Here is a 24,696-nt window from a genome sequence, read left to right on the forward strand (position 1 = left end):
TTTGGCAGCTTTACACTGACTACGTTTCAAGAGTCCTTTCTTTACCTGGTCCACTATGAAGGTCAGTTCTGCACAGATGGGAGGTTGGTGGAATGGTGGGTGCCACTGGCATTGGGTATTCAGAATTGTGAATGAAAAGTGAAGGAGAGGGAGGGTGTTTTTGACAGTCATATAGTACATGGTATTGCAGAGTAATGTGGACTGGAGTGGGGGGTACTAGTAATTGCAATTCTCTTTAGCATCCCAGACCCTTTTCTTGAGCTTTCCGTGTTCCCATTTCATTTGCTGCTTATCCCCAACCCTAAAAGCTTTCTTTATTGGTTAAGAAGAGCCTTCATTTCACTGGTGACCCATGGTCTGTTGTTGGGGAAATAGAAAACAGTCCTTGATGGCATAACAGTCTACACAAATAATAATATACTCAGTAATACAATCATTAAGTACATCAATATCCTCACCATACTCTTTGTAGAACTCTTATAGTCTGCATCTTTAAACCAGTCCTTCAAAGATTCAACAGCCTCAGGTGACCACTCCCTCTCTGACAAGGTGATAACCAGCTGTTGCAGAACAATGGTCTTATACCAATGCATAAGGCTAGGTTCACACTACCATGTTTTCATTTAAAAAAAAACAATTTATCCCCAAACTGGGAAAAACCCCGTAATTTACAAAAGAATCCCTGTCCATACTGAAACACCTGAAAACGCCTATGATGGCGAATCTCACCTACACTGGGAATGTGCACAAAACTATCCACGCATGTAGATGAATCATTAAGCCAATTTCCCACAGGGACAAATACAATTTTACATATATATTTATATATAAATATATAAGTGAGAAAATAAATATATCTAAGCTATTTATGGGAGTAAATAAATAAATAAGGGTGTGCATGCGTCTATTTCAGCACTTTTCATGCAGTCATGTCCCTGTCTGTCCTGTATTGTGAGCTCCGCTGCATTCTACACCCACCTAGTTCTTCAAGTGCCTTATTATTAATTTTGCTGCACAATGCATTCCTCCTTCATGAACAGATTCATTTTAAGTAATACATGTTGATTAGTGGCTGTCAACGGAGTAACGAACAATCTAATTCTTATAGTGCTCTGAATTTTTTATTACAAGGATAACATCGCAGGTCAAAGGATTTATCAAAAAAACTGTAGCAACCGACATGTAATTTGCTTTTTACTCATGAATGCAGCATTTAAACTTTACAAAAAACAATTTAGATGCATACAGGTAAACAACACAACAAGCGCAACTCTTTTATGGCCGCTATGTTGGAAAATGCTTTTCGCCTGTGAATGGTGACCAGTCAGCGAGCTGCTGTAATGAGGAGAATACAATCAGGGAAAGGCCACGAAATAAGTACCAACCAATCAGAGTGCAATTAGGGTATTGTTTTGGAAAACCCATTTGGGCCCATCCACGCCAAAGTGCTTCCTCTGAAATTTACCAACAGCCATGTGTTTAATGTCACACGCAACATCTGGAACTGCAAAGCTCTGAATGTGAACTGTAAGCTGAACAACGTGGGATAACACACACAGCAGATAGTGCATACTGATGGTAAGCAGCTCAATGACCAGAACACATATTATATCTTCAATGTGATAGGTCCATAATTATTCTTTACAAATACAGCTAACCTCCCTCCTTTAGTTATACTGCACTGTTGAGTTATTCATCTGTTTGTAGTGTGATAATTCCATTTAATGCAATATGTAAATTTGGAACAAATTCATACAGACACATCTCAAGTAAACACAAAGCTGCACCTAATGGTTTTATATCTGCAATCTCCCCATTACAATTAATTTTTCTTTCTCATTTGCCAGTGATCTTACATTTCCATAATAAATCACTGGAAGACAGACTTTATATCTATTATATTCTTTTCCTGCTTCTTCTTTTAACATCAGCTCTACTGCCACAGTACCTGCATCAAAGACCTTTTGGTACACCCAGCTCCTGCTGGGTAAATTAAGTCTGCTGCTGCAGGGCTAACAGCTGATCCCTCATGTACAGAATCCCATTGCTACTATTGTCAAAAAGCTCAGAAGAATAAAGTATCCCGAAAGTCAAAAACAGGGTAATGGTTTCCACAACTAATTAATGATCTTCATTACAGTACAGTAATGCTAATTAGAACAAACATAACAAAAAACAAATACAGCAATGCTAGAAAATAAAAGATAAATAAACAGAGGCAAGCACCTACTATAACTCCTATGGAGCAATTACTCTTTAAACATGTTATAAGCACACCATTGATTTGTAAAAGCTAATTTCAGTTACACTACTATTGTTGTCTGCTTCTGAAAAAAAATGTGTTGTACTATGTGCATTTCGTTTTTATTTTTGTTTGCAAGTTTCTGTCAATGTCAATTATTATGAGGTTCAAGGTTCAGAGTACAGTACAATAAATGAGAAAAAAGGCACATTCTTGTTTACTTTAAGAGCCAAAAAGAGGTATGTGTTGTTAGGGGGGGCTCAATGAAAAGATCTGTAACTAGTGGATAATTGTTTCGTTGTTTAAACATTTTTTATACTTTAAAATTAAACAACATTTAATTACTGAATTAAACAATAAAATGTTTTACCTGGACAAGCTGTTCTCGAGTGGGTGAGATTTCTGCTTCTTTATGTGTAACTCCAAAACTGCCTTTCAAACTGGTATCCTTCACCTGCTGCTGAAGTAAAGGCATTAAATACCTCAAACTCAGGAGGACTCCCAGAATTAAAGGAGTAGGATGATCATCTTCTATCGGAATTATTAAACCTGTTCAGGTGGAGAAGAGAGATATGCATCACAAGAGTGCACGTCAAGTATTCATGTATACGAGTTAAAACATTTCAGCAATTAAAATCCCTACTCTCATGCCAAATGTATGTCTCTATAAAAATATATTTTTGCAGTTATTGTTTTTAAGCTGCTATCTACAGTATTTTGCGCACCATAAGGCGCACTGGATTTAAAGGCGCACTCTCAGTTGCGGGGCTTATTTCTGTACTTAAGCCATACATAAGGCGCACCGTATTATTTGGCGCATGCAAAAACAAGGTAACAGAAGCAAAACAATGAGTTTAGTTAAACTTTATTCTACTACGTATTTAAAAATACACTCACATTGTTTTTTGATCAGTCTGTTGTCACAAATCCATCGAAGTCCTCACCTTCTGTATCTGAATTGAACAGACGGGCAAGTTCGCCATCAAACATGCCGGGTTCCCTCTCGTCATTGTCGAAATCAGTCTCGTTGCCGGGTGGCTGTTCAGCAATGATTCCAGCTTTCGCGTAAGCTCGGACAACAGTCGAAGCAGACACCTTAGCCCAGGCATCCACAATCCATTCACATATGGTGGCGTAACTCACCCGGCGCTGCCTCCCAGTCTTAATAAAGGTGTGTTCGCCGTCTCTCATCCATCGCTCCCATGACGCTCGCAACTTCACTTTGAACGCCCTGTTTACACCGATGTCCAGTGGTTGGAGTTCTTTTGTTAATCCTCCCGGAATGATGGCAATCTCCGTATTCATTTGCTTCACTTGTTTTTTCACAGTAGCGGTGATATGGGCACGCATGGAGTCGCAGAGCAACAAAGACGGTAATGCATGGAAAAACCCGCCCGGTCTCTTCACATACACCTCTCTCAGCCACTCTCTCATTTTCTCCTCGTCCATCCAGCCCTTTGGATTGGCCTTAACGATGACTCCGGCTGGAAACTTTTCTTTTGGCAGCGTCTTCCTCTTAAAAATGACCATAGGTGGTAGTTTCTGTCCATTACCGTGGCAACCAAGAACAACAGTGAAAGCCGATTTCTCATGCCCCGTGGTGCGTATGGATACCGTGCTGGTCCCCTTTTTTTCCCACAGTATAGTTCACGGGGATGTCAAAAGTGAGAGGGACCTCGTCCATGTTGGTGATGTGGTTGGGCTGGATATTTTTGTCGGTAATCTTGTTGCTGCAGTAGGTGCGGAAGATGGTCAGCTTTTCTTTGTAATCCGCTGGCAGTTGCTGCGCCACGGTAGTCTGTGCGCGGATGGCGAGATGGCGCCTTTTCATAAAACGAAAGCACCAAGACGAACCTCCTTGAAAGTGTTCGAGCTTCATGTCTTGTGCTATCGTTATTGCCTTCAGTCGAATGGTGACTGTAGAGACGCTTCTCCCTGCTGCTCTTTGTTCAAGAATCCATTGTTCAAGTTGGTCTTCCAACTCTGGCCACCTCGCCTTGTTCCCGCGGAAACTCTGTTTTGTCTTTTTAACTTGGCGCAATTCATTCTCCTGCTTCCTCCACTTCCGAACCATAGATTCATTGATTTGGAATTCTCTCGCTGCTGCTCTATTCCCATTTACAATCGCGTAACTGATAGCCTGTAGTTTGAATTGTGCATCGTAAGCATGTCTCTTCTCTGATGCCATTTTCAGGGTCCTTAGCCAAACAAATGTTGTTTCACAGCGCACCAGTAGAACAATATACCTACCTGCCGTAGGCGTGGCGGAGGTAAGCGTACGTCTGTACGTGGCTTTACGTAATGTTCTGCAATTGGTTTATCGCTGCCAGCATACGTACCGGTAGTGTATGTATTACTACATTCCTATGTCGGCAGGAAATGGTCCGACAGTCAATCAAGTGGAGCGCTTACTAAAATGCACAACATTTTTACAGATTTTGGAACTCAGTGCACACATAAGGCGCACCATGGATTTTTGAGAAAATTAAAGGCTTTTAAGTGCGTCTTATAGTGCGCAAAATACGGTATATATATAATTGACTAAGTCGCCCGACCATGGGGTACGCACGACAAAGCCACGCCCGCCAACTCTAACCCTCCTCCCGCGTCATGGGATACGCATGACAGAGCCCCGCCCACCAACTCTAACCCTCCTCCAGCGTCCACCCTCGCTCTCGAGGCATGCGCACTGCCTGCTCATGTGCCCGCACACAACACCTCACCAAACACAGCCTCAGTCGCTTTCGTCTCTGCTACAGTCCACATGCACCTCTGAGTCACGTTGACTTTTCATTGTTCTTTTCAGTTCCGGCTGCTTTTCTATATATAAATCGACCAAGTCACCTGACCATGGGGTACGCACAACAGAGCCCTGCCCGCCAACTCTAACCCTCCTCCCACATCCACCCCGCCAACTCTAACCCTCCTCCCACATCCACCCTCGCTCTCGAGGCATCAACTTCTCAACTGTCACAACTCAGTACGCGAGCTATATTCAGCAACAAAGACTCGCTAAACCTTAATGAACAAGTACTAAAACTTATCCCTACCGATGAAGTAGCTTTCACCAGCGTTGACTCCATCGTCACAGATGATCCCGCAGATCAACTTTCATTCCCCAAAGAATTTCTTAACAGTCTTAATCCCACTGGCATGCCTCTGCATGAACTCAAAATTAAAATTGGTTCAGTCGTCATGCTTCTCAGAAACCTCATGCCAGCAAGAGGTCTCTGTAATGGTACTAGACTAACTGTTACCAGCATTCACCGCAATGTACTGGAGTATAAAACTATCGCAGCTGCTACCTCACAAACTGTCCTTAATCCCCGGGTTTCCCTGACCCCATCAGATTCAAATTTGCCTTTTACTTTTACACACAGACAATTTCCTGTTAGATTAGCATTTGCAATGACAATTAATAAGGCAAAAGGCCAAACTTTCAAAAAGATATGCCTGTATCTGCCAAAACCAGTTTTCAATCACGGACAATTGTATGTTGCACTCATAGTTCCATCTTTTCATTCACTCACAGTCGTATCCTTAAACCCACCCCATTTGGACAACTGTGTCTTTCAGGAAGTGTTCACCCATTAATAAATAATTATGCAGCGTAATAAGCTAGTAATATATAATGCAATATATTGTATCATGTACTAGCTAAAGGAATTGCTTTTCAATTAAGCAACTGACAGATCTGATATTATAATAAACAAATTAACAAAAAAGGGGCATGAGGGTTAATGTCATCAAACAAGGTTAGAAGTAATAAATGTTTGCTTTGCACATAATCCAAATTTTATTTTACTAACAAATTATACTTTTTTAAAATAAAGCAAACATTGTAATTATGATAAATTTGTCTATTTCTTTTGTATGGTGGTGATTGATACTTGCTGTGCAAAACTACAAGCAGACAGTGAAGTTTAATCTTAAATTCTATCTCCCCTTATTATATTTGACTACAATATGAGGACTTGACAAACTGAACAAGCAGTCTAAACAGTATTGCTCAGGGTAAAAAAACATCAAGGAAAAAAGTCCACCTTTTTAATATCTGCTTCAGCATGCGGTTAGCTCATTAGGTAGTGTAAGCCTGTACGGTTTTATGCACAAAACTTTGATTCTGAAGTTCACAAGGCCTATAAGCAATGAATTACAGTATGTGTTGGACAAAGGTCATAAGACCAACACACCACTGACACATGCAGAGACTACTACTGTTAATGAATGTCCTCCATAATTCACCTAATTTTAGACACGTTTTTGCTGGAATATTGAGAGTTATTTGAGTTACCTTTTAAAATGAAGCTTTTTTTATACTTCTGGTTAGCTAACATTTCAACGTAGATGGCATGGTGATGCCAAGATTAGTTTTGCTGCCTCATAGCTTATGGAAAACATGCTGCCAGTTCATTTAATAACATTCAACAAAGAAACCAAAATTATCACTAGCTATCCAAAAAGATAGACTAGATGAGGGTAGAAAAATGCAGGAAGGTTCATGACACTAATACTCATTTATACAAAGAAAGCATGATAAAAGAACTGAGAAACAATTCGAAAGAAGTAACTGTTGAAACTCGCAACAGTTGTCTAGAAATTTAAATAATAATGAAGTGTGCAGCGGTGCCCTTGTCAAGAACATAAAAAAATCAAAATGGGGTTTGTAGCATCAGAACAGCTAATATAAAAAGGTAATAAAAGAGGGGATCATAATACAGTAAACATTTAAGAAAAATAAGCACTTTATCTCAAACTGTGCCAGCAACCAACATTCTACATATTTAGGCAATTGTCTGGGTTGCTGCTAAATTCAATTTCTCTTCAAATTTTCTAGTTCTCATTGTAGTATGAAATTAATAAATTGTAGTAAGCAATGGGTTTGAACAGTTACACTAACATCAGTGATTGGAAAATAACCATAAAACTTAAAAAGGACCATTCAATGCACAGTGTATACAGTGGCTTGCAAAAGTATTCGGCCCCCTTTAACTTTTCCACATTTTGTCACATCACAGCCACAAACATGAATCAATTTTATTGGAATTATACGTGAAAGACCACTACAAAGTGGTGTGCACGTGAAAAGTGGAACAAAAATCATACACGATTCCAAACAATTTTTACAAATAAATAACTGAAAAGTGGGGTGTGCGTAATTATTCATCCCACTGAGTCAATACTTTGTAGAACCACCTTTTGCTGCAATTACAGCTGCCAGTCTTTTAGGGTATGTCTCTACCAGCTTTGCACATCTAGAGACTGAAATCCTTGCCCATTCTTCTTTGCAAAACAGCTCCAGCTCAGTCAGATTAGATGGACAGTGTTTGTGAACAGCAGTTTTCAGATCTTGCCACAGATTCTCGATTGGATTTAGATCTGGACTTTGACTGGGCCATTCTAACACATGGATATGTTTTGTTTTAAACCATTGTTGCCCTTGCTTTATGTTTAGGGTCGTTGTCCTGCTGGAAGGTGAACCTCCGCCCCAGTCTCAAGTCTTTTGCAGACCCCAATAGGTTTTCTTCCAAGATTGCGCTGTATTTGGCTCCATCCATCTTCCCTTCAACTCTGACCAGCTTCCCTGTCCCTGCTGAAGAGAAGCACCCCCAGAGCATGATGCTGCCACCAACATTTTTGACAGTGGGGATGGTGTGTTCAGAGTGATGTGCAGTGTTAATTTTCCGCCACATATAGCGTTTTGCATTTTGGTCAAAAAGTTCCATTTTGGTTTCATCTGACCAGAGCACCTTCTTCCACATGTTTGCTGTGTCCCCCACATGACTTGTGGCAAACTGCAAACGGGACTTCTTATGGTTTTCTGTTAACAATGGCTTTCTTCTTGCCATTCTTCCATAAAGGCCAACTTTGTGCAATGCACGACTAATAGTTGTCCTATGGACAGATTCCCCCACCTGAGCTGTAGATCTCTGCAGCTCGTCCAGAGTCACCATGGGCCTCTTGGCTGCATTTCTGATCAGCGCTCTCCTTGTTCGGCCTGTGAGTTTAGGTGGACGGCCTTGTCTTGGTAGGTTTACAGTTGTGCCATACTCTTTCCATTTCTGAATGATCACTTGAACAGTGCTCCGTGGGATGTTCAAGGCTTTGGAAATCTTTTTGTAGCCTAAGCCTGCTTTAAATTTCTCAATAACTTTATCCCTGACCTGTCTGGTGTGTTCTTTGGACTTCATGGTGTTGTTGCTCCCAATATTCTCTTAGACAACCTCTGAGGCCGTCACAGAGCAGTTGTATTTGTACTGACATTAGATTACACACAGGTGCACTCTATTTACTCATTAGCACTCATCAGGCAATGTCTATGGGCAACTGACTGCACTCAGACCAAAGGGGGCGGAATAATTACGCACACCCCACTTTGCAGTTATTTATTTGTAAAAAATGTTTGGAATCATGTATGATTTTCGTTCCACTTCTCAAGTGTACACCACTTTGTATTGGTCTTTCACGTGGAATTCCAATGAAATTGATTCATGTTTGTGGCTGTAATGTGACAAAATACTTTTGCAAGCCACTGTATATTAGACAAGATATTCCTTTGCATACACATCAAAACAAAGTGTATGATATGGTGAGAGGAAACAGTATACATCCATCTATTTCCTATCTGCCTTATCTAACACAGGGTTACTGTAGTAAAAACAAATATTTTAATGGTAAATGAACCTCCTTTTAAGGGTGAAAATAAACAGGGAAAAACAACTTAATCAGGAACTTACCTAGGAGAGCACTGAGAACCCATGTGTAGAAAAACTGCGTTCTTCGTGAATGTTGGCAGATGCTTACAGTAGAGCTTGCAGCTGTACGCCGGATAGTTGGGGAACTTGATTTCAGATTTCCAATGAAAGCTTTTAGCAAAGCCTGCCAATAAAAAAAGCAATATATTATAACATAAGTCTGTTTATGCATAGACATTCTCTTTGAAAATGTCTAGAATTTCTTTGTTCATAAAATGTTACCTCTACTACAAATAGGGATTCATTTGTAATATGCCTGCCAATCCAGAAAATGTACTTTACATATGGTTCAATAATCCAAGGCTATGGTAAATGGTTCATTCAATTTCAAAGAAACAGTTCTTTGGCATTTCAAGAATTACTGGTACTTTCAGAATGTGTACATTTTACCTTGTTAAGGAACTTAACACTAAAACCCTATCAAACATTGTAATTCTTACTGTATATGATGACTAACTGTATTAAATAGATTTTATAATATACGGGGTGAACAAAATGGCTGAGCTCAACTTATTAATAGCAACAGATGTAAAATCAAATTTTCAAGTTAGTTCTTATGTACACTAATATAATTGTTACAACATTCACCAAGCTTTTCTATGCCACTTAGAACAAGCAATCACTTTTCTGTAGCTGACATCTTCATTATTGGCACATTGCATTCCTCTGAGGTAGCTGTTCAGATTTAGGAACAGACAGTAGTCACACAGGGACCTGTTGTCTAGAGCAGTGTTTCCCAACCTCGGTCCTGGGGGCACACTATGGCTGCAGGTTTTTGTTCAAACCAGATTCCTAATCACCTGATAACACTGATCACATTTAATGAATTAGCTGGTATTATTTTTCTTTTATTTTACATCCAGAAAAGCACAGCAGCATGATTTTTACATTTATAAGACATTTAGAAATATTTCTTATTTTTGCTATAGATTTAAATGCTTAACTCTCTTTCATTGATTTCATTATATTTTGCCCTTTCTCTATGCAGTTTTTCCCCATCACATGACAATTAAAAATGAGCAGAGCAGACATCCAGGCAAACAACACTAAATAATCAAAGGCTGCAAGTACTTTAGCATCAGACCCACTAATTAGTAAATAATTGATTAATTTAACAATTATAACACCTAGAAGTACTGACTGACTGCTGCAAAATCCAAACCCAAAGTTGTGAAACGCTTTTTAAATTTCTCCCAGTGCAGTATCATTACTTTCAAATTCTAAGTGGAACATTGGCTAGGGTGATGCTTCACCCATCATGCACGAACCACTCCATGAACATAACATCCCATAACTAATCTCTATAATGTCTGCTATCTCACACACTAAACCTTTTTCATTATTCATTACAATTCACTTACTGGTGGCATAATTTACTTTTTCATCAACATTAAAGGCCAGCCAAGACTTTGGGTAATCATTGACAGACATCCTGCCATTGCCTAAATCTGCACTTCAGCTTCTGAATGGAACTGGAACTGGTCCTGGTGTGCATTCACTAGGCAACAATCTCTAAAGTACTCTAATGCTACATATCTATAACTGTACAATCTTTTAACATTAGAAATTCAATGATAGCATGACACTTCATTTTGCTGTTTTTTGGAAGCCATATCAACCTGGTTCTCACAAAAGAAACCTTCACAATACAACATCAAATGCTAGTAACTTACATTTATGTGTATTTGTGCAAGAGCTACATTTGGCCACTTACTAAAATACTGTAGCACCACAGAATAACCCTTCAGGCTCAGGTACAAAATATTCTGATCACCATATATCTTCTTTTTTTGCCTTGAACTGGATCAAGTCATTTGCTGCCTACATAATAATTATATCAGTGAGGGGAGCATTCATAAGACACAAATGTTAAGCTATATTTAACCAAGTGTTGCATATTAAAATAACATTAAATCTGGATAAAAGTCATATGTCCTTCTGAAAACAAAAAAAAAGAAAGATACTGGACTTGACTGGAACAACTTTCAATATGAAAGAGTGTGGTAGTGTACCCTGGAGCTCAGACCATAGTTAACTCTTGGCTTACACACGACATTGCCTGCATCTTGCACTAAACAGTTGTATTCAGCAAATGAATGAATGAAGAGTTAAATGCCTTTAAAGCACAAAACTATGATGTGAAAATGTTTTATTATGACCTATACAATTAAAATGCAAGTAATAATACTAAATATAAAAATGGTTTGAAACTACAGTAAAATGTTAAAAAATCTTTTTTCTCTTACAAAATAACCTCATGCAGTGTTTAAGCACTGCTTGTTGAAACTCAAACATAAAAGTACTGGATAAATGTTTACTGTACACAGCAGAGGGAAAAAAAAGGACTGCAGACTATGATAACTGCAAGGACCCAATCAGATCCTACTCTAAATTAGGGGGATGAATCTGAAAAAAAATACAAATGATATATACAACTTTACATAACCTATAAGTTTCATTACACAAGTCACTTAAAACTCAGATCAAGGGTATATTTCTCTGTATCTATACCTTGATTTCACTGTCATTTGCAAAGTTCCCAAGTGCTGCCATAATCTTTGGAACTGCTGTAGCCAGTGTTTCCTGCACAGACTCTTCAGGTCGTTTACTAATTCTTGTAAGACACGGCAGTAAATTGACAAAATATGGCCTAACAAAAAAAAAAAATAAAGAGATAAATTACAACTAGCATGAAATGATAAAAATAAACTTACTGATGAGTTGCAGTTATATACCTATAAAAAGGAAAAAAAAAAAACAATGTACCAACATTTAATACAAATTAAAATTCTCACAAAGAAATGTCTCAGAAAGATGACAATATAAATGTTTAGAGTTTATTTTGTTTTTGGGTTTCTTCAAATCTCCTTTCAACAGTATAACTGAGCATAATTCAACATTTTTTTATATAAATTACTACAAACCAAAATAAGTATTTTACTAGATGCATTATAACGGAAATGAACCCTCTGACCGATTAGATCTCACTTTCTTTCTGAAGTTATTCCTCAGTCAATTAAGAGATTTCTTAATGACACAACTGTAAGACTTATATGATAGAAATTGCAGACCTAAATTAAATAGGCTATTCATGGATCAACATTCTCTAAACATTCTGCAAAAAAGACATTTAGCTGCATGGAATACAGCTTGGCCAAAATAAAAAAAAAAAGCTAATTATATATTAGCTATATATTTGTATAAATACATGACGCTGTATTGGTATCAAAGTGTGGAAGTAGTGTCCTCATCAAATTCTGAACCTCCTCGCTGGTAGTTGGTTTTTTTGATATTTTTTTGTTAAGTTTGTGATTTATCCATTACCAAAAATGCCTTTTCCATTTAGAACATATCCTCATAATAAGGTCAGGAATTTCATACTAGTTTTCCATTTTAAATGTTTCTCAACTGTCCTTATTTAGTGATTGCATATGGGTGTTGCAGGCAGTACAAAAAAGTACAGAAAGGAAGTATACATGTCTATCATTAATAGTTGGGTAGCCCCCTTGGGAAAAACATCCAAGACTTGTCGTAAAATACATGAAAATGCAAGATTTTTGCTGCATGAATTTCTTCTTAGAAAATACTACCATTTAGTGAAGGTGACTATTACTGAATTTTCTGTCTCTGTCAAGACTGTTCATAGCATTACTATGTAAATCAGTAGGCTGGTTCTGATGTGGAACTAAGATGTGTACAGATGTGTGTGTCCTGCAATGAAATGGCACAACCCATCCAAGGTTATTTCCTGTATTTGCTTGGGTGTGGCCAAGTCCAGTTGTACTCTGTGCTTTTTTATTTTTACTACGCCTGGTGTTGGCTTCTAATGACTAAATGGACTGAGTGGTCACTAAAGACTGATGGAGTTTCTCTATAAATGTAGATAACTCAAGTGTGCCTGGTTATTAAGGCATTCAATGCATGGTAAATGTTTGTAATACACTGCTTAGATTAAAACGGCTGAAATCAAACAAATTTTTAGGATCAGATAAAATTTACTCTTGAATACTTAAGTTAGTGAGTACATCTATATGGTAAGTCCTTAACACACATATTTCAAAAATCACTGCTGCACTAGAGAGTTGCCTAACAGAATAGAAGATAGCAAATGCTGTCCAAGTATAAAAAAAAATGTTATGGAAAAAAAAAAAAACAAATAACTATAGGCCGGTTGTTTAACATGCTTCACAGACATCTTAATGGAGGCAATTATTAATGAAAAGGTAGAGCATCAAGTGGCTAGAACAGATGTAATGGAGGCAATTATTAAAAAGATTAACATCATATGACAAGAACATGTGCATAAACATGGCTTTAGGCAGGGGAGACTGCGTTTCAACAATATGCTAGGGTTCTATGAGAAAACAACAAAAGTATATTGATCAGAGAGGTACATGAATTATTTATCTTGATTTTCAAAAGTTTTATTAAAGTTAGAGGATTGTGATCACTCTAAAAGTAGTGCGAGTTCAAGGTGATGTGTGTAGATGGTTTGTAACACTCATTTAAATGCAAATGTCAAGGGTTATGTGGTGAGGATTTTTTTTTCTGAATTATTTTATATTAAAAGTGCTGCTCTTTCTTATATATAAATAATTTTAATGAATATATGAACAACAAGCTGATTAAATCTGCAGACAAAAGTTAATCTATAATTACTCAAATCATTTTATTATGTATTAGCTGTGTAAGCCCGTGCAGTAAAAAGCCCGGCTCCCACAAACTATTGAAATTGTCAGAAGGAAAAAATTGAAATGCAGAGATGTCCATAAATTGAAAGGAACTACTCTGGGCAAGGGATGAGGATCTGTCTCTGATGTTGTCCCACTTGCCCAGTTAAGTAGGCACTCATGATATTATTTTCATTGTCCCTACAGACTTTATAGTTGATGTCATACACCTTAAAAAACTTCATGGTAGACGACATTCCAAATAAAAACCTTGTCCCCTTACGGTAATCGAACCTCAGATGTCAGCGCCTGAAGCAAAAGCCTCTGACACTGAGCCACGGCAGCTGATTAACTTATTTAAGGGGTGAGCATTATATTCTTGGGCCTTACAGAAGGACACACACACTTCCACATGTAGACATTTATATGTGAGATGATGTGTAGAAAGTAAAAACATTAGAACTGAATACATAATAGGAAGCTGGACATTTGAAAGTACACTTTATGGGAAGGACCTATGAATCATAGTGGGCTCTTCATTATCTACATCCAGAAATGATATACAGTACATGTAAATTATAAAGCTTGATAGGATGTTATTTAAACAAGTAAACAATGGTTGTACCTAAGCCATAAAACACACCTGTAAAGATTGACCTGGAATACTCAGTGTAGTTTAGTCAACATATTTATAAAAAATAAAAAAAAAGACATAGAATTACTAGATAAAGAACACAAAAGAGAAACTACGTTGATTCCTAGACGGTAAGTTATGAGCATACAGTGAAGTATGCTTGATTCTGGCTTTTACCTTAAAGTAACGATGTTTTTCAACATTAACTTGGATACGCTGATGGAGGCTTATTAGGAGTAAATTTTGTACAAATATTAGAAAGTTTTTTTTTCCCCTCTAAAAGAAGACTACAGACATGTTGCTAAGTAGTATGGTTGATGTTAACACTTTGGGGAACTTCTAAACTTAGCTTGATGTTTGGAGAAATTATGAGATCACAAGTGACAAACTATGTTGACCTGAATGGACTGTACTTGAAAAAATAGTTCTAATGGCAATGTACTATTTAAACAGGAGTTGCATCTCTCTATTATAATAAAAATAATCCTGGGATGAGACAAGACTTTTTAGCCTGGGATGAGACATGACTTTTTCAGAGAGATACTTTCACGTCCCGTGGGACGATACTTTCTGCCAAGAGATTTAACCATGTCCGGGGCTAGATATAAAAGACAAAGAGTAGATGACAAAGTAGAACGTTGCACGATACACATGCAGAGCAGGTTAGAGATAATGAAAGTACTAAAATTCTAAAGTCTCAAAAAAATTATAGTAAAGATCGCATTAGCGCAAACAAATGGAAATTATTACTCGGTGAAATAACAGAACAGCGAAAAGAGATCAAATATATTGTTCGGATTTAAACTTTAAGTCTGAGACTTGCAGATCGCCGAATTTGTGTTGCCATCAGGGGAAAGTAGTGTTTCTTCCCAATGAAGAGGCGTATCCTCGAGGATTAAAAGATTTGTTTGGTGAAAGTGAAATCCACATATGCAAGTGGCAGAGACGTGAAGTGGCTGGCACGTAGCGCAGGCCGGGGAGGGTTGGCGAGCGAAGCGAGCAGGGGCAACTTTTATAAAGAAAAATCATGTAAACAAAATTTGCAATCAAAGCAGTCTTTTAAAAGTAAGAATTTAGGCTTACATATATATATATATATATATATATATATATATATATATATATATATATATATATATATATATATATATATATACACACACATACATATACATATATATATATTATATTATTTATATTATGTTTTAAACAGAACATTTCCTCTCCAAGTGTTTACAGGGATTGACTTAAATAAACATACAATATTTCACGAATATCCATTAATGGTAAAAACTAGCTACCGATTTCTCGTATATGAAAATGTACCATCTCTTCAATTTAATTCCTGTATAATTTAACATTTTATAATAATGAGAAACTGAAAAACTATTAAATCAGTCATTTATATATAAAGAAGTAATGCAGACAAGAAGAAAAAAAAATATTACCTGCACTTCTGTGGACGCACAAGATGACAGAGTTCAGCAAATCTCCAAAGAGCAGCTCGTAAGCTTCGACCAGCACCATTCTAAGTGAAAATAACAGTGCAATCAGCTTCTAAAAAAATTCAGGATTGCATCCTTTTGTTAAATAAGCCAAACCTAAAGCATAAACTGCCATATCTAAGTGTATGTAGGCATAGTAGATGTTTTTTATAACCTTAAAGTACAGGTGCATCTCAATAAATTAGAACATCATCGAAAATTTTATTTATTTCAGTGATATTCTGATTTATTGAGATGTACCTGTAGTAATTACTAGTTGAAAGATGAATTGACAAATGCATTTCCTCTGACAAGTAACAACAGCATATACTCAACAGCCAGATAGCATGCAGTGATAAGATCTGTATTTTATGAAATATAATAATGGTTATTTTGTGTTTATAAGACAAATATTGTATGCTTTACGGCATAAAGGTGCCCATCTTTTGAATGTGATCTTTGTGGGAAGTAATTTATTCTAAGTGTCATTTTCTTAGCTAACATGTGGTGTTTAGAACGAGTGGCTACCTTCAAGCACAATTAAAGAAGTCTTCTGCTTATCTTTCAGTAAGACTTAATTACTATAGAAAAAAGCTTATATCAATAAATGAGCATAAGTAAAGTGGGTGGCTCTTTGGAACTAGTAGGTAATTTACTTTTTTATGATACAGCGGCATGCAATTACCAAATACTATATTGTTAATAGTAACAATACCTGAATTTGAAGCTGTGAGAAAGTTTACATTGTACAGTATATGGCTATATTCATTTATGTATTTTATTACCATATTGGCTCAAATACAACGCAGCCTTTTTTGACTAAATATTTCCTGTTCAAAAGTGGACTCGCATTAAATTTGAGGACAAGGCAATTCAATGTAACAACTCTTCTTATTAGTACGCCTATGCCTCCGACCGACCTGCGTGCTGGTTGCGCGAGTCGCGCATGCCGCGTTCGGTATAGTTCTGATCGGTTCGAGTACATGAGACTGCACGAGTTTCTAGCTCCAGTGGAATCACTGGTTTCGAGCATTTCTAGTCTGGCGCGCGTCTGGTGTACTCCATCAAGTGGCTATTTTGTCTATGATTCACAGGTAAGTGTAGTCCACTTCTCTTGCAACTGTTATAGTAGTAATTTGCATGTTTGCTCTAGCGTCAGGTTCTTTATTGCCCATAAAAAAAGAGCGCGAGTTATAATAGTGTTGAGAAAAAAGGCTCATCAAAGAGACAAATAAATAAAGGTACAAGGAGAGCCTACGATATGAATTTTAAGATTATGGTTGCAAACGAGGCAGAGAGAACGAACAACATGAGAGGTTCAAGGAAATACGAAGTTCCAGAAGTAAACATCCGTCTCTGGAGAAAAGATTTAACGAAATATATGAACGCGAATTCCTCAAGAAAATGTTTTAGTGGACCCAAAATAGGAAGGTTTAGCGTGAACAAGCATACTGGCGATAATGATGCGACAACAAAGAGTTCTGAATCTGAATAAATATTTCCTTTTTCATTTTTTTTTGTTCACTTAGGTGTCTTGTAGCTTACCTAATACTATTAATTTTGTTCTACATTACTACTTAATTTTATTGACATGAATGTAACTTGTTATATTACCTATTAAATAAATGATTATCTGACTGAATTTTATTTTCTTTGAATTCTTTTATGAAAAATTAATGGATTGCGTTAAATTCGGATTTTTTTTTTCTACAATCTTCAAGAAAAAATTGGGGGCCACGTTAAATTCGGGCCAATACGGTAATAAGTTAAATACCATTCAATGAGTCCTAAAACTTCAAAGTTGCAAACACAGCAGGATCCAAACCAAACAATCAAACTAACTATGGAAAATCTCTGATTAGAGATCAAAAGTCCATAGCTTAACTCTTTAAAACTTGTCATGGCAAGAAGGAAAAACTAAAAAAAAGAGATTCTGATCCAAGGCCTCTGGTATTAACATTGTGACCTTAAAATAGTTTAAATGGAATTCAAATAATAAAGAAATGTATGTATGGAATACAGTGAACATCAATAAAAGGAACAACTTATTCTGCAATTACCTAATAACCTACACATTTTGAACCAGACTCTGCTTTGAACTCAACACTGTCACAAAAGGCTACAAGAGATACTTGGATGTATCCCCTATGCCAGTAGACAGCAGTAGTTATTTTCTCCCACAAGAAATATTAGCAATGTAAGTTTGACCTTGGCTAAAACAATTAAATGCAGATTACTTTGAACAATGCTGCCAAGATAATCTCTGAATCATGGTAGACACATGCTGGATAAAGCATGTACTGTATGTGGAAGGAAGACTCAATGATGGTGGACATGGAAGCAGAAACAGTTACTTCTGAAACATACTAGAAAATCTCTAAGTGTACTGAGACGTCATAATTTGAGCATCATATGCTTGCATCCTCTAAAATTATTATTAAAATCTGATAATGCTATGAATGAGACACCAGTGCTTTAAAACATATGGGTTATCCACATGAATCACTGAAAAAAGCTCCATATCTATAAGTTGGTATATTTAAATGAACAGCATCGCTCAGCTGTTTAACATCTCATTTAAATACTGTAATATTTTCTATCTTACAATAATGGTCTATTTGGGTGACATGACCAGAGCAAGCTGGTATGTTTCTAATCTTTTCATATTATACTGGTTGTGGTAGATATGGAGTGCTACTTCAGTAGAATGGACTTCATATTAGAAGACCAAATAAAATCCATATAAATAGTATTGTGATCCAAATCTTCATGGCTAGTGTTGTCTGTTACAACAATTTATAATTAAAATAATTTAATTATTTTATCCAAAATCCTTCTGAATCAAATTACATTGGCATGAATATGCCTATTCTCCAAAACCATAAATGACAACATTAAACATTGCCAAGTGAAGACTACTAAATAACATTTTATTTTTTACTCTATTGAAATGTTTATTTTGTTGTGAAATGTATGTTGTACAAGCTATTAGATATTTCTTTGCCTTATTAAAGTACAAATAAGAATTATTTCACCCTACAGCAATAAAGCAACTAAAGTTAACATGCTGATGTTTAGTAAACTTGGTGATATTTTCTAATTATTATATATCCACCAGAGATGTGCACACTATCAACTAAACTTAAAATATCAATGACTGTGATAACTTTCAACAACACAGCTTTGGTGCAAAAAACAAACACTTTAAGTTAGAACTTGGTACAATTACTCAGTAATTAAATGCATTCCGTGGCAGTGTGCATTTAATATAGAGAAGAGAGCTACCGACCAAAGTAAAGTGTGTTATTTGAACACCATTGAAATTTCAAGTAATAATTGAAGGACCACACATGCTGAGATGTTTTAGTAGACAGACTATAAAGGATTGCTACCACAACTAAACTCAAAGCACACCCCCAGCCCCAATATACACTCCTGAGTGGTCTAAAACCTGGAAAATGGTGTAAATATGCAGAACTAACATTTACACAGCCAGCTATCAGGCACTGAAAACCTTTTTTGCACCCATCATGGCTGGCAGCAGAAGGCAGTTATGCTTTTATTTATGCTATTGTTGTGATCGTTAACTTTAGATAAAAGCCTGACAGGTAACTTGCTATTTAAGTTCAGGACGAGAGATGATATGTAGATATAAAAATAGATATATTTTGTGAGTGCACTGTTTCATGCTGTAAAATTAATGCTGTGCTTGAGGTTATAAATTAAATATGTGCAAACTGATCACAGAAATTACGAAAATAATTTTTAAATATTCTGCGGCATAAAAAACCTAAGGAAAAATATATTTAAACCACATTTGTAAATTGTACCTTTTTAATTTCTTTATACAACTCTAGCTGGAGACGTGGAAGATTGGAATCCATTAAAGCCTAAAAGAAAAATGAATACATAATTAGAAGAAAACTAGTATCACATTCAACAATAAAAATCAAACACATCAACAGAGAGAAAAATCTGCTCGTGACTTCAAAACAAAATGCCTTACAACTGACTAAAGGATAAAATAATAGAATTAAACTTTCAGTGCATCCGGAAAGTATTCACAGCGCATCACTTTTTCCACATTTTGTTATGTTACAGCCTTATTCCAAAATGGATTAAATTCATTTTTTTCCTCCGAATTCTACACACAACACCCCATAATGACAAAGTGAAAAAAGTTTACTTGAGATTTTTGCAAATTTATTAAAAATAAAAAAATTGAGAAAGCACATGTACATAAGTATTCACAGCCTTTGCCATGAAGCTCAAAATTGAGCTCAGATGCATCCTGTTTCCCCTGATCATCCTTGAGATGTTTCTGCAGCTTAATTGGAGTCCACCTGTGGTAAATTCAGTTGATTGGACATGATTTGGAAAGGCACACAGCTGTCTATATAAGGTTCCACAGTTGACAGTTCATGTCAGAGCACAAACCAAGTATGAAGTCAAAGGAATTGTCTGTAGACCTCAGACAGGATTGTCTCGAGGCACAAATCTGGGGAAGGTAACAGAAAAATTTCTGCTGCCTTGAAGGTCCCAATGAGCACAGTGGCCTCCAACATCCATAAGTGAAAGAAGTTCGAAACCACCAGGACTCTTCCTAGAGCTGGCCGGCCATCTAAACTGAGCGATTGGGGGAGAATGGCCTTAGTCAGGGAGGTGACCAAGCACCCGATGGTCACTCTGTCACAGCTCCAGAGGTCCTCTGTGGAGAGAGGAGAACCTTCCAGAAGAACAACCATCTCTGCAGCAATCCACCAATCAGGCCTGTATGGTAGAGTGGCCAGACGGAAGCCACGCCTTAGTAAAAGGCACATGGCGTTTGCCAAAAGGCACCTGAAGGGCTCTCAGATCATGAGAAACAAAATTCTCTGGTCTGATGAGACAAAGATTGAACTGTACGGTGTGAATGCCAGGCATCACATTTGGAGGAAACCAGGCACCGCTCATCACTAGGCCAATACCATCTCTACAGTGAAGCATGGTGGTGGCAGCATCATGCTGTGGGGATGTTTTTCAGTGGCAGAAACTGGGAGATTAGTCAGGATTAAGGGAAAGTTGACTGCAGCATTGTACAGAGACATCCTGGATGAAAACCTGCTCCAGAGCGCTCTTGACCTCAGACTGGGGCGACGGTTCATCTTTCAGCAGGACAACGACCCTAAGCACACAGCTAAGACATCAAAGGAGTGGCTTCAGGACAACTCTGTGAATGTCCTTCAGTAGCCCAGCCAGAGCCCAGACTTGAATCCGATTGAACATCTCTGGAGAGATCTTAAAATGGCTGTGCACCGATGCTTCCCATCCAACCTGATGGAGCTTAAGAGGAATGGTCGAAACTGGCCAAGGATAGGTAGGCCAAGCTTGTGGCATCATATTCAAAAAGAATTGAGGCTGTAATTTCTGCCAAAAGTGCATCGACAAAGTATTGCAAAGGCTGTGAATACTTATGTACATGTGATTTCTCAGTTTTTTCATTTTTAATAAATTTGCAAAAACCTCAAGTAAACTTTTTTCACATTGTCATTATGTGGTATTGTGTGTAGAATTCTGAGGAAAAAAATGAATTTAATCCATTTTGGAATAAGGCTGTAACATAAAATGTGGAAAAAGTGATGCACTGTATGTAGCTGTTCCTTAGTGCTTAAGAATGTGTGACAAAAATGAAGCTACAACTTTAATATTGACATTTTCGGGAATTTACATCAATCTTTACTTCATCCTATAAATAATTTTTGCAAAAAAAATTGAATACTTAAATATCATTTTGAAATTTTTAATTGTGTACATAAGACAATCTAGTATAACTGATATATTGTATTTAGAATCTATTTACAATCTATACCCACTTGCCAAGTATTAAGTCTGGATTGTTTTCCTAATTATATACATCACTTCCCCTATCAGAACCAAGCAAGCTAATTAAGAAACTAAAAAAGGAGAAAGCAAAAGCAAAAAAAAAAAATTTAAATAATACTTTTCAACTTCTTAAACAAGCCCTGGAATAAGTTACAAACTAATCTAATTGAAAACAAAATCCTGAAGACAGTTAACTTTGGACTTAATATTGCAGGAGTTCAAAAAGGATAATCAGCCCTGGGTGAACTGGGCACTTCCTGTCACCACTGTAATTATGTCCTCATTAATAATTTAATTTAAACATATACTGGCATACATATTCTTCTGAATAACACACTATTTTACAGTAGTAAATAAAATTCTTTGAAGAAAAAAATTGACTCAGATGTACAGTAGGACCATTGCAGGAATGGCAATTTCCTAACTAGTTTACATTTAGGCAATAATAAAATGTATATAAAAAAAAAGTAAAATCACCATTGTCCATTAAATCATTTAAAAAGGCATACAAAATGACAAATAAATACATTACCTTAATAATTTTATTCAGACATTCATCTGCAACCATTCTGACATCTGATTCCCCATCATCAATGCACAGCAAAAACATCTCCATAGCAATGCCAAGCAATTTCTGGAATTCTGGAGAATTTCTAATTTTAAAGTTAATAACAAAAATGTCACTTCCAGTTACCATTAAGTAATAAATATTTTAAACCCAAATTTAGGACAATATTCAAAACAGCTCTTTACCTAAATAGTTTAAATAAAAATACGGTGCCACTATGAATGTTTATATTTACGATTAAGAAACATGCAAAAAATATTACATTTATTGTGACTTATATAAAGATATAGACAGCAAATGTCTAATACTGTAAATTTAAAAGTCAACTTGCCAAATAAAATGCACAGGAAGTTATTTTGAGATACCTGAAAATGTATTTGAGATATCTCTAAATGTGCAGAAAATGCAATTCAGATTACCTTAAAATGAATTTGAGATATCTTAAAATGAGCAGAAATTGATTTCAAAATAATTAACAAAATCTTAAAAAGCATTTAAGCTATCATGAAATTCACTGTTTTTGAGATATCTAAAATACATTTTAATATATATCAAATTTATTTTATTATATCTAAAAATGGGTCTCTGCTAAACTTAAGATGTCTTAGAATATATTTCGTGATATGTCAAATTGTTAGATATCTTTAAAAAGACATATATTAAACAGGAAGTACCACTAATAATAGGTAGTTTTACGGTAAGTGAGACTTGATATCTTTTACATATCTGAAAATATATTTGAGATATCCTGAAATGCATTTGAGATATTTCAAAATGAATTGCAGATATCTTAGAATGTAAAGGAAATTATTTTAAGATATCTCAAAAAGTAAATTACATTTTAAGATATATGAAATGCAATTTGGAATCTCTCGAAATATCTGAAGTAATTCCAAAAATATATTATGGAACACTTAAAAATGCTTACCTTAGTGATTGTGCAACAATATTTTCACATATGGTTAAACAATGAGTTACTCTGTCTTTTTTGGTCGTTGCTGGATCTTTTTTCCTAAAGGTTTAAAAAAAAAAAGAAAGAAAAGTAAGATGTATACATTCAAATTCATTGTTCTGCAACGTTGAAAATTCAGTATGTTAAACATTTCAACATTCTATCGTCTACTGTGCCCCATGAAAGTTTTCATACATTTACCCATGTCGTATGCCTAAAAATACAATTACAAGAAGATTTAAACCATAAAAAAGTTTAATTTCTCTTAATTAAAACTGATGGAATATCTTTTTGTTCCAAAGAAAAAAAAAGATTTTGTAACTGTAATGGTTTGTGCATTTCTAAACAAATCACTCAATATAAGCTTTATATATTTGAAATCATGCACTAATAATATATTCATTTATTAGCTATCCACCTATCATGTGAATATGTCTGTCCAATTTAGGGTTTTAGGGAAATCTGTACCACTAGCAAAATCAAACACAAGGCAGGTACTAACATCAGACCTGTAGTTCCAATTGAAGCAGCTATACTAACTTACTAAAAGATTATTTTAGAGTCACAATTTATGATAACCTGCACATTTTGGAATCCTGAGATGTACACAGAGGCTAAAATTATCCTTTTTTATATTTAATTGAATTTATTAAAAACATTTAACATTCCATACAATCAAGTCAAACTTAATAAAACTAAATTTAAATCCACCCCAACCCATGAGAGTGAAAGACCAACAGCCAGAGCAAAACTTTTGAGAGTAGTAAAGAGACAAAAGAGTCTTCTCCCCCAATATAAATGCTTATTCTACAATGTTATTGATTAGTTCCTGCCTGGTTTAAAAAAGTTTTGAACAGATTCTCTAAGTGAGAATTTGATTTTTTCCAATTTCAAATAGTATATAACATTGGTTACCCACTGACTTGAAAGGGGTGGGTTAATATTCTTCCAGCTGACAAGAAAAGTCTACATCCTAGTAGTGAAGTAAAGGCAATTACGGTTTGTTTGTCCTTCTCCACTTTAATTACATCTGGGAGTACACCAAACACAGTGGTTTAGGAGGGATTGTGACACCAATGCTGTCTGATAGGCATTTAAACATTATTACCCAGAATGATGTTAATTTAGTACATGCCCAAAACATGTGGCACACTGAAGCTGGAGGTCGATTGGAATGTTTGCAGGTTGGATCTTGCCCTGGAAACATTTTGGAAAATTTCAAATGAGATACAGTAAATGTGTTTGGAAAAAAGATTTTAAGGTGAATAATTGAATGCTTTAGACATATGGAGCTAGAGGTGAATTCTATGCATGGCTTCCTTCCACTCCATTTCTGAAATGCTGAGTAAGAGATCCTATTCCCATTGTGCTTTGGAATCTTTAAAAGGAAGGGACTTTAAAATGTTTTTTATATATTACAGAAATGCTGTCTGAATCCCCAAGACTGGTCAGTATATCTTCTGGAATAGAAATAGACGGAAAGGGTGGAAATTTGTGCAGATTTTGTTTAGCAAAGTTTCTAATTTGTA

At 36.1% G+C, this 24,696-nt stretch overlaps 1 protein-coding gene across 4 annotated transcripts in view; it reads right to left on the reverse strand.

Moving 5' to 3' along the window:
- Positions 1–24,696, reverse strand: part of htt (huntingtin) — a 240,301-nt gene that overhangs the window by 204,712 nt on the left and 10,893 nt on the right. For all 4 annotated transcript variants that reach the window (XM_039751643.1, XM_039751641.1, XM_039751642.1 and 1 more), the window contains exons 2-8: positions 23,144–23,227; positions 22,180–22,300; positions 19,616–19,675; positions 15,750–15,829; positions 11,509–11,647; positions 8,980–9,121; positions 2,613–2,791 (exon numbers count right to left, since the gene is read on the reverse strand). In XM_039751643.1, coding sequence (XP_039607577.1) covers positions 2,613–2,791; positions 8,980–9,121; positions 11,509–11,647; positions 15,750–15,829; positions 19,616–19,675; positions 22,180–22,300; positions 23,144–23,227 — 805 coding nt within the window. The remainder of the gene's footprint in view (positions 1–2,612; positions 2,792–8,979; positions 9,122–11,508; positions 11,648–15,749; positions 15,830–19,615; positions 19,676–22,179; positions 22,301–23,143; positions 23,228–24,696) is intronic.

Source organism: Polypterus senegalus, chromosome 4 (assembly GCF_016835505.1).
Source record: "Polypterus senegalus isolate Bchr_013 chromosome 4, ASM1683550v1, whole genome shotgun sequence".
Lineage (NCBI taxonomy): Eukaryota > Metazoa > Chordata > Cladistia > Polypteriformes > Polypteridae > Polypterus > Polypterus senegalus.